Below are 11,757 nucleotides of genomic sequence, written 5' to 3' on the forward strand. Positions count from 1 at the left end.
AAAGGGCCAATAGCTCAAATTGCATGAGAACTAACCTGACACATGATTTTAAGTTTGGCAACTATGGTCTTTGCATTGTAGATTGTACAATATTAATTTTGTGGCATCTACGTGGCGCTCTTTACTGGCCACAAATGTTTGAAGTACTTTTTGACTTTTAGAAAAGAATGATCCCACCCAAAAAGGAAACTAAAATAATTACAGAATGTAATGAGCCAAGTGATACAATTTGCAAAAAAAAAAAAAAACAAATGTCAAGAAAATAAGATGCAAGAAAGAACAATCTCACAAATTAAGTGAGGCTGCATCCATATCCGCTCACCGTGCAACGGGTATAGATAATTCGACGAAGCCAATGTGTATCCCTCGTATCCTCACCCTATAGGATTCGTCGAATCACAATTGCTTCTCCTTCATCTGGAGACCGATGGTACACCTTAACCTGTTCCATAGCATTCTCCTCATCACTAACCTCTTCCATGGAGCCCTAGTAGATAAAAGATATGACACATCTCATCGGGCAGCTGGAGGTAATATGCCAAAATCCGTAGCATTTGAAACATTTTCTGGCGAGAACTATAGCAGACATGCTTCTCTTCTCACTCAGTGGGGGAGATTTTCTCCTTATCCGAATCAACTTTTTAACCTCCCTGTGATGTGCTTCTACTGGTGTCTCCAACTGTGAGTGGTTGCCCGACTGGTGGTGATTGTATGTTATGTTTCCACTATCTTTCTACTTTCATTGCTAACATTTGGACATCTCCCAATGACAAATAAGGTTGCAGCTGCATCACGTTGCTAATAGCGGGCTTCAAGCCCGACATGCTTCTCTGTCTTGACCAAAATCATACCTCATCTACAACTGATCAAACTATGTTGTGAACTCTTTTACTGAAAGATCCTTCTACTATAGGTGGTGGAGCCTCAAAAACATATCCTGATGGTAATGGGGTGGGAGGTATTTCATCTGCATCGATTTCTTAAACCTATCCCATCTGATAATCTTATCGATGTCTTCACTTTTTATGTTTGTGTAAGTTCTACCACCATAAAGATACACTCTTCTTCAAGTTGATAACGACTAATTTGACCAACTAGTCCCCCAACACATCCTTATGCTCGAAGATACGTTCAACAGATTGTAGCCAATCAATAAAGTATTTTTTATCCATACCTCCATCAAACTCTGGTAGGTTCACTTTGATGTTGAAGTCTCTATGCCCTCTAAATGATATCTCCTCGTTGAAATTCTCTCTATGGGGAATTAGATACTCCTCTCTAGGCCTCCTTTAGTACTAGTTTCCAAAACGTCGTGACATGTCTTCTTCATCGCTGAGATTCTACCTATGAAAATGATTCATATCCTCCTCCAAAACGTCGTGACATGTCTCTCTTCAGATCTCGGTCGAGGATAACATCTCCCTGGGTTATCTCATAAATCTCTACAAGCCTCTGTTGATAACATCGCCATATATTTTTCTAAGTGAGCTTGGGCATACATCTTCTTGGTGGCATGGGTAGTGTTTGGGATTTGTGTAAGTGGAAAGGTTATTTCGCGTTACAAAGAAAAATTCTTTTGTTATGGCGGATACTAAGAAACTCTAATAAGACTAAAGTTAGGCTAACTCTGACACCAAATGATATCAGAACTAATTCAAACCACAAAAACAATATGCAAATGTTATTCAACAAATGGATTTGGGTTACAACAAAGCTTAAAACGAAAATACAACACAACAACAACAACCTCTAGCGAGGGCCGAACAAGAAGATCTGAGGAATCGGCGGGAAGTGTTGGTGGTTATACAGTAGGTTAGGAAGGGGATTTAGTGGGCAGTTTGAGGGCTAGAATAGGGGCGGCAAGGAAGGTTGCCGGTAAGGGATAATTGGAAGTAGGGTGATGGTTAGATAGGTAGATAATAAGAACTACTGCATGTAAAGAGGCGTCAAATGTTGGTTGGCAATTGGATGGGTTGGAAAGCGAGCACCACTGTAAGGAAAGGGGGCAGTAGGCCAATAAGAAGGAGTAGGGGTGGCCGACGGCTAAGGGAGGGGAAGGAGAAGGAATAGGGAGGAGAATATGAGAGGATACATGACCAAAGGAAAATATGTTGAGATTTTCATACCTATTTTATATTGATTTTGATGATATTACACTTTAAAGAAGAGTATTTTGATGTTTTGTTGCATGTATGATGAATTATGGTCATTGGAGCAAAAAGATGCAAAAACGGTGCAATTTGGAGCAAAAACGAGCAAGAAATGATATTTTGCCCTGTCACCTTTCGATAAGTCTTTGGATGCTTAATATCTTTTACACTTTTTGCATATTTTTGAATGAGATTACACTTTAAAAGAATGTTATTTTCATGCTTATTTTATAGGGCTATCTGTTAGGAACGCAACGCAACTGAAATTGGGCGAAACAGAGCTAAAATGAAGCCAAAAGGAGCTAAACGGTGGAGCTGCGCAGTCTGCCCGCCGACGGCGCCAAAACGGCACCGACCCCAAACCGGCCCCGACGGCGAGATTTACCTGAGAAGACCAAAAAATGACAGAAAAGCTTGCCGACAGCGCCTTCGAGCCCGCCGACAGCGCCCAGAACGACTATGGATTGACTTTTGGCGGGTATGGGCTGAAATTCAATGTATTTGGACGCTTTTTGGAAGGGTGCTTGTGGCAACTCTTCAAACTTCGTCCCTATACTTTAAAAGAACGAATTTAGGTTAGAAAAAGAGGGATTTGTGTGAGAGGAATGTTAGGAAAAGTGTGGAGAAAGTTTAAGTTTCTTAGAATAGGAGTAGAAATGTAGATTTCTACCCTTTTGGAGAGATTGGAGAGGGGATTATGAGAGAATTTGTAAGGAGATGTTCTAGTATTTCATGGATCGGCGGGGGGGCTTTTGGGGATCTTTCTTTCAAAGGGAAAAAATTAAGTATTGTGTTCTTCATTATCTTATGGTTTTGTAAACACTTATCTAGTGGATTTGCTTTGATGAAATGAAGTTTTTCATTGTGTTTTCTTCGTGTGCTTTGTGATGGGCTTCTCTTACTCTCTCTTCTTGTTTGGAAATAATGGCATGAGAAGATTATGCCGTTATTTTTATTTTACTTATCTTTTATAATGAGTAGAATTCATGTTTAGGATTTTGTGATGCATGTTAGAAGCGGATTTAATTATCAATGTGATGGTTTTTACTTGCACTTTATTTACATTACAATAAAGGTCTGTTGTAGTGTTAAAAGTTCGTTGTAATTGCATTAAGACCCGAGAGGGCTGTGTAATTCTCAACAAAGTAGAACCACATTCAGATTCCATGGATGGTTAAGTTCATGGGAGTTGAATGCAAATAAATAGGGAAATATACTTTGATGGGCGTAGAATACGGATTCAGTAAACAAGCATAGGATTAGTCAATGTTCTTTATGCCTGGACCAAAGGGTAAAGAATAAGATTGCTTCTATTTGGCACATACAATATTTAATGCATCTCATTCTTTATATTATCTAATTCATTACATAAGAATAATAGTTTGTAATATCTCAAAATTTTCCAAACCAATTCATCCAAAAAGGGTTATCTTTAGAATTAATATTTGCATTTAGTTATAGTTACTATCTTTACATTTAACACTTGCATTTAGGAGTAGTTGCTAGATAAAACATCATTTTAATCGACATTCCAAACTAAGGACTAATTTTAGTAGACTAGGATTTGACTAAGGACCTCTTACCTCGCTTCCTTGTGGGATCGATAAACGGGACTCCACTAGAGCCCTGTATTACTTGAGCGATACGTATACTTGCGTTTGAAATTGTGACTTTACAAAATCATTATAAATATATAAATCTGGGTTAATAAATTTAAGCATATATAAAGTCGCTGTCAATACAACACTACCTCGAAGCAGGATACAGTCGAAGCACCACCGGTCTTCGGATACAGCCCTAGCAAGAGAGAAGGAGACTCCAAGGAGAAGCTGAAACAACAATCAAAACAAAACATAACCCTAATTCTCTCAAATAGTAAATACAAGGACTTGAAACAGGTGGAAAACGTAAAAGAAAAGGGGAAAGGGGCTGGCGACAGTTTAACTCCTTCTAATTGTAGCTCGATCCAGCAGGGAGCTAGACCCGCAATCTCTAGGTCGGTTTTGTCGATCCATCCGCTAGCTGGCCAAACCGGCTAGCCTGCTCAGCCCCACATTACCTGGTAAAACTTTTAGAACATAATTTTTCAAAAAAAGAAAATGCATAATATCATAATATATTGTTTCTCACACTAGAAGAGCACAAAATGTAGTTCATATGTGAGGAAAAGCATAATATATCTATTTATACCACTATTATACCGACATTATACCACTATTTTTTAAAAATAAGGTAAAACTTTTAGAATAAAAATTTTCAGACTAATACGGTGCATGATATCATAATCTATTGTTTCTCACATCAAAAGGGGTAAAAGATGTGGTTCATTTTTAGAAAAAAATATAATATATCCATCTATACCACCACTATACCTCCACTTTTTTTTTTTAAATATGGAAAAACTTTTAGAACAAAAATTTTCAAATTAATAAGATACATAATATCATTATCTATTATTTCTCACAACAGAGGAACAAAAGATAAGATTCAAGTGTGAAAAAAAACACTATATCATTCTATACAACTTTTAAACAATTTTTCTAAAACATGATAAAACTTTTAGAACAAAAATTTTCAAACAAAAAAGGAACTATGCACATTTACATATAAAGTTTTTATTATATGTAATACTAGAAAGCTATTTTAATTCCCTTCCTTGAATACACCCATAATTGACAACTCATAAGTTTTCTCCTTCAATTTTTTATGCTTATCTGTCAAATTATCTTTCCAGATTATATTTGCATATCTGATATAGCTTATGAGTAAGAAACCAACATGAACTTCAAATAAATTAAACCATGTAATCAATGTCATGAAAAGCTTTTCTTAGCTTGAATACTCTGAAGTGGGACAATGGGTCCAAATGGAAATATTATCCTTGAATTGTAGCAGTAGTTGTGGAAGACACCAGCTTTCTAAAAGCCTTAGGTAACAACAAGGCACCAAGTCCCTCACGGCTAACCAATCATTCCCATCCACTCACCATTACCGCAAGCAAACAGATTATAGTCAGCGAGGTAGCTTGAGCAGGCTGAGTTGTGGGGGTTCTAACAATCCATATCTTTAAATAGTTACAAAATCCAAAGCAAGGTACTGTCATATGATAAGATAAGCAAATCATCTGGAGTTAGAAGGAATAACCAACATTCCCGACGACTAAAACTATGCATGCATGATAAAAAGAATACACATTACACCATGATCCTATTAATGCGGGGACTCGAGAAGTTGATGCTTACAACCATACCCTGCATTTTAAAATTGCTATTTCCAAAAGGCTCAAATCAATAATTTTATATATATCGCCATGATGGCAAGCCTCTTTTACTAAGTATGGATTCCTTGCTTTTTTATTGAATGGTCTCAAGGCCAAAATGATGTCAACCTTCCCATCACTCCTAGAACACCCTCGAAGATGCCCATTCAGTATGACAGCTCATCATCATCATTATTGTATTTTATTTTTTCTATGTTTAAAGTGTGAATATGCACATCATGAAGTTTGCAGTTGCGTGAGGAAATACATATGGTAATTAAAAGAGCAACATACCTTGACAGTTAACAGAATGCTAGTGTCAAAAACTTGTTGACCAGATGCAATATGAAGCCCCTCAATATAACCAGCACGAGGAGACTTGACAATATGCTGAAACAACCAACAACAAGATTATTTTATGTAGAATAAGTTCATAAAGAAGACGCTCAGGAATATGAAACTAAGTTCCATCCCACCTCCAGTTTCATGGCCTCAAGAACTAGAACAGGCCGTCCTTCTTCAACCTTTGCCCCATTGTCTAGCAAAACCTTGACCACTAACCCAGCCATTGGTGCCAAAACACTCCCTTTAGGCTGTGAAGCCGTCTGAAAACTAGTTTTATGATCATTCGCGTCATTATAAGAATGATCAAGACTCACTGGCTCTCGGTAATGATGGTGATGTCGTCTGTGCCATATATGTACTTGTTGGCTATTATCCTGATGGAAAAGGAGAATTGCCTCTCGCTCTAATATTATGATGATTTTTTTGTGCAGAATATATCAAACTGAATTGCTAGAATTAAGATATAAAGAACGTACTGCTCTGAGAACTGACTTTAAGGTATCTTGCCAAAGTAATATGGTTGCTCAGTCCATCAGTTTCAACAATGAACTTGCACTCACCCAAATGAACGACTTTGATGTCTATGACAGGGGAATCACCACCTTCAAACTGTCAGTGATATAGCTTTGAGATTAAGAAATTCAGGATCTGTATAAAGCACTCATATATAAATAGGTGAAAAGAGGCATAAAAGTATGAGATCTCAAAATTTGATTTAAGGGTGATAAAAAGAGTAGACGAATAGGAATGAAATAAAGGCATATAGGCACAAGTTACACGGGAAAGAAGGCTTAAATGCATAAATTATGATCATATAAGTTCACATCAAAGATGTAAGTTCACATCAAAGATGATTGGATTACTATGAGTATTGATCTGCTAACACTGCTTTTTAACTGTATCAGTATAAATTCAAGCGCATATTTAGTACCTCAACTAAATTTCTTCCTTTCGATACATAGTTGAGGACCAGTTTCAAGGGTTCTAGGCATTTTCCATCAAGTTCATTCTCTCACTCAAGTTCTATCAAACTTTTGGCAGGGTGATGCATTCAAAAAGGTGGATTAGAATACCACAATGAAAATAATTTGTCCCCACCTGCAAATGTTAATTTACTTCAGATTCTAACACGGCACTAGCTGAAAAAGACTAGAAAATAAGGTTGACAAAAATATAGCCAGCCAGGAAACTTTTCCTTGTAGGTATTATGGTCCTTTTCACAGATGCATGCTGCAAAAATGCTGCACCAAGTTTGGAGGAAGCAGATGTCCCAGCTGCTATATCAACTCCTGAGTCAATAAAAAGATCCTCTTTGAAATGCTCAATGAAATGTTTTTCAACTAAGCCCTTCTCCAAGCCCAATGGTTTGCGAGTTTGTACAGAAAACCTATATTAGTCGGCAAACCTGCAACCTACATTCATACAAGAGCAAATGCAATGTAAATATTACGGGCTTCCCAAGACAAACCATAGAAAAGAGGCAACAGGGCAACTGCAACTCCAAAGTCTACCATTGGATAAGATTGTCCAGAATCAGCAAATCAGAAATCCAAATATGTAGTTTACGTCCCTATCAAATGATTTGAGCTAGTATTAAAGGAGGCTTGCATTGAAAGGTTAAAAAAAAAAAGTTAGAAGTTTTATTAAGTATAAAAATGAATAAGATCTACATAAGATCTACATATAACTAAAAAGGAAATAAGGTTACAATTAATATTGTGCCAGGATTACATGTATAATAAGAAATTCATGCACTCTAAACCCGTGGAAGAAGTGTAACTAAATATTTTGTTTTCAGCACTACATAACAAACTCAAAATTAAGACAAACCTGAAAGTTTAGCAAGCAGTCCTTCAGTTTGACTAACGCAGCAAGTCGATTTTCTCCCCACACTACAAGCTTACCTATCATAGGGTCGTAGTTCATGCTAACCGTGTCTCCCTCCTTCACTCCTGTTTCAACTCGCACTAGTTTCGATATGTATATAGAATGCAGCAATTTGGGTACATAAATTTATAGCTTAATTCATAATCCACGACGTAAGAGCATTACCTGTTGCAGAAATGGAGACTGGATGGTAATGGAGGAGTGAACCCGTTGCAGGGAGGAAGCCCCTATAAATGTTTTCTGCATATATTCTAGCATCAAAGGCATTCCCTATCGCCAAAATAATAAAACATATCAAGATAAATTACATGCTAAAAAAAAGCACAAACAAACTTGACCTGCACGAGTTACATTCATTGAAAATACTTGAGAAAATTATTTTAACAGAAGAAAGCTGAAGCAGCTAGAACATGCCACAAGTAAAACAAATAACAGAGAATGTACAACGTCAAACTCAGAAAATAGCAAATCAACTGAAACATAAGAAACATTTTTCTCACTATTTCTATATGTATTTTGTGGGATAAATCTGCTACAAAAATATTTTGTTTTAAGAAATGCATGCAAAAATATCATTCGACTGTTGTAGCCAGTGAATGAATTTATCTGGACACAAATATGGCAAGTCAATCTTCACTCCAAATCATGTCATCTCCTCTGATATTCAACTTAAAACTGTCTGGGTAATGATTCTTCATCATTTAAAATTTCTTGATATAAGGGATTCACCTCATCCTCTCGATACGGTAAGTCGCCATTGTAGTTATGGGTAATCTCTCAGAGTTGTCTCCTCTCAACAACGGTAAGTTTTATTTCAATTGGAGAATCTCCCTTTACATGTCTTCCATCATAAGCTATTAGACACCCTTTCACAAGTGTCCCTTAGATAGAATTGTGTCATTTTCTCTCAACAAAGGTTTCAGAAGTTGTAGCATTGTGGATCAAAGATTGGTAAAAGGCCTAGATTTTAGTAGTAGATGTTGAGATAAATTTTTGTTGGAGGTAGGAATGTTATTTTTTGAAAATTTAGGGTTAGGACAAAGAATTGCAGTAAGAATGGCTAGGGCATTGAGTTGGTGGAAGATTTACATTATTTGGATTTTTGGTTTAAACCCAAGAAAGACAAATCCCTAAAAATATAGGATTTGTCAGACTCTAATATCAAATGACACCAAATTGGGGCAACTAGTCGACGTGAGAATTTTATAAAATGGGTTAGAAGGGTTGTAGGATGAGTAATGGAAGTGAAAACGAGCAAATCAAATGTCTGAACAGCTGTTTTGTGACTATCCGACCAAAAAATAGCATGGAGAAACAACGAAAGAAAGACAACACAGAGGTTCCGCCACATGTTTTCTTCAAGATACAGAGTCACTGCTTGAAAAAAAAATTTAGGCTACAACTCTCCAAATATGAGAAAACGGAAAGAGAAGTCTCCAAATAATATAAACGAAGCAAAAATCTGTCCAATGAGTCCAAAACAAAATCAATATACAGTCTCAAAGCAAAGTAACGTCAATACTAATTAAAAAAATATTAAATAGGGGTCCATAGTCCGACAGTAGTCAAACAAATAGGAAAAATCGAGCCATTGAGAACATCACAAGATAGAGCCATTCATTCCAATCCACAATCGTAGATATCGTGAAACGCAATAACGTGGTAGCTCCAACATCATCCAACCAGCATTCAATCAAGGTCAAAACTAATAGAAGTATCTTTATATGTCTCAAATACCACTTTTTATAAAAACAAGTCCTTTCAAATTTACCAAAAAAAAAAATTAGATGACTCATCCAGCTTATTTTACTTTCATTTATTTTAACTCGAACATGAAAGCCAGAAAAAAATTTTTAGTTACAACCATAGCTTAGCCTCATGCACTTGGATAAAATCCTATGAACAGAAGATAGGGATTTTGTAAGAATTACAATTAGAGTCAAATGATGAATGACAATAAAGATGCACTACAATGCCATAGGATTACAAATAAACAGTGTGCACGAGATCAAAATTAGGATTATAATTGTGAGGAAAGGAATAGCGAGCACAAAATGAGACATAAAGATCATGAAAGTGATGTGCAATCACATAAGTTGTCCCATAATTCTATAAACTTGGGAAACTACTTTATAGCTTATGATAAGGTATGATATCCTTTTGTTAGGATTTTGAATCAACAAATTTATAAGATAAGCACAAAAATCAAAGTTGGTGGACTAAAAATAAAAAAAAATTATATCCTTGCATATTAAATAATAAATAAAGTTTAAAACCTTGTTAAAAAATTTGTTAGTTTTAAGAACTTCAACTCAAAATTTTATTTGAAATCACCTTCCCTAAACTGCTAAATAATGAGGAAATATATGCAATCACAGTTGTTTCGTGTCCTTGAAATGTGTACTTGAGAGTAAGGAGCTCAATTGGTGAGTTTTTAATAGGTGCGAAAAAGCTTTGGTTGTGTTACGAAAAGAATTCTCTAGAAATGTTGCGCAAACACTTGGAAATGAGTAATTCAAGAAAAGACAAAGTGATAAACTATAAAAAAAATAAAAAATAAAAGACTTTTCATTGGCATAGATAATTATCTGAGCACAATGCAAGCATGATAAAGCCAAAAATGATGAAATGATTATAAATATTTCAAGGAATGTACATATTCGAGGAATATTTAAATCTACTTTTATTCTCTCTCAAGAAATTCTTGCTTTTGCATGACTTAGAAGAAGATTTGAGTTTTTTTGTGAGATTGGGTGCATTTGATTTTGGGCAAAGCATGTTTTCTAAAGCCATTTTTATTTTAACATGTGTTGCTTCTCTAAAATAGATTGGATCATTTCTCCTCTACTATAGAGGATAGATAAAAACCGAGATTTGTCCTTGAATCACGTCGAAGAAATAGGGCATAAGAGGAGGGGAGAGTATGCAATAGATAAGAGAGAAGGAGTGGAAGAAGTGGTCTTAATTCTCCTAATATTTATCCTTCGGTGGAGGAAGAAGTCCACTTTTACATTCATTCTCCTCTGTTTATATAGAAACATATTATTATAAAATTTACAATAGTAATGATTACACTTAAATGTCTAGGTATTTCTGGTTATTTTATTTTATCTTATTTTGGGTGGACATAAAATATGCTCTGTTGCTCGTCATCCTCTGTTGACGCAGCATTTCACAATTTATCATCTATGCACTTCGTCTGGTCACATATGTGCTTGGCTGAGTAGCGAGGGCCAAGTGACAAGGATGGAATGACGAGGGCTGAGCGGTGAGGGCAAAGTTCAGTAGGGTCGAGTGACGAGGATTGAGAGAAGAGGGCAGAGTGGGGAGGCTAATACACCTAAAATACATAATATTTTTATACACATTTTTATACTTATTTTTGAGATATTGCGCTTTAATGAAAGATATTTATGTGTTTTTCTTTCAGGTACAAGTAAAAAATGTAAAAAATGCTAAAAGGAGTGAAAAGGGATCAAATTTGGAGCAAAGAAGTGAAAATTGTGTTAAAGTGTTTTGACGCATAAGCGCCAGATCCGACGCTTAAGCTCCGGTTAAACAGAGAAGGCCACGCCTAAGCGTTAAAGGCCCCGCGCTTAAGCGCCAGAGGCAATTATTTGACGGTTTTCTTCATTTGGCTGAATTTTGAAGAGAAATTTGAAGCACCTATTGGCTTAAGAGGGTGGTTATGACCACTAAGAACGAAAATATGTTTAAAATACTTGTGAAAGGAGGCATCCTTTGGAGAATTCATCGAATGTGGACACATTTTGAAGAGTTTCCAAGGCACCTCTTAGAAATTTATAAAAGAAGGAATTTTTTACATTTGAAGTGGGTGCTTGAAGAGGGAGAGAGTGTTGGAGTCCTGAGAAGATCGTGAAGAATCTTGTGGAGAGATTCAAGCACCACAAAATTACTTTATTTTTTTTGTTTTTAATTTATTTTGAGAGTGTTGTAAAAGAGAAGAAATTCAAAGGAACTTCAAGAGTTTGGTGGAGGATATAAGATAAGTTTTTATCTTTTGTTTTAAACTATTTTTGGTTTTAATCGAGATTTCTTGTTGGTTTGACAATAATTTCTTCTTTTAAACTAAAGTGTGGTTTTGTTTTCTCCATG

The 11,757-nt window shown here is 35.9% G+C and overlaps 1 protein-coding gene across 1 annotated transcript; it reads right to left on the bottom strand.

Annotated features, from left to right (window-relative positions):
* Window positions 1–4,055: 4,055 nt before the first annotated feature.
* Window positions 4,056–6,555, bottom strand: LOC110024288 (methylcrotonoyl-CoA carboxylase subunit alpha, mitochondrial-like). Its single transcript, XM_020724167.1, has 5 exons — window positions 6,532–6,555; window positions 6,247–6,363; window positions 5,886–6,128; window positions 5,704–5,799; window positions 4,056–4,209 (listed from the first exon to the last, which is right to left on the bottom strand). The coding sequence occupies exons 1-5, from the start codon at window positions 6,553–6,555 to the stop codon at window positions 4,195–4,197; spliced, it is 495 nt and encodes a 164-aa protein (XP_020579826.1). The 3' UTR covers window positions 4,056–4,194.
* Window positions 6,556–11,757: the final 5,202 nt, after the last annotated feature.

This window comes from Phalaenopsis equestris, unplaced genomic scaffold (genome assembly GCF_001263595.1).
Source record: "Phalaenopsis equestris unplaced genomic scaffold, ASM126359v1 Scaffold000251, whole genome shotgun sequence".
NCBI lineage: Eukaryota > Viridiplantae > Streptophyta > Magnoliopsida > Asparagales > Orchidaceae > Phalaenopsis > Phalaenopsis equestris.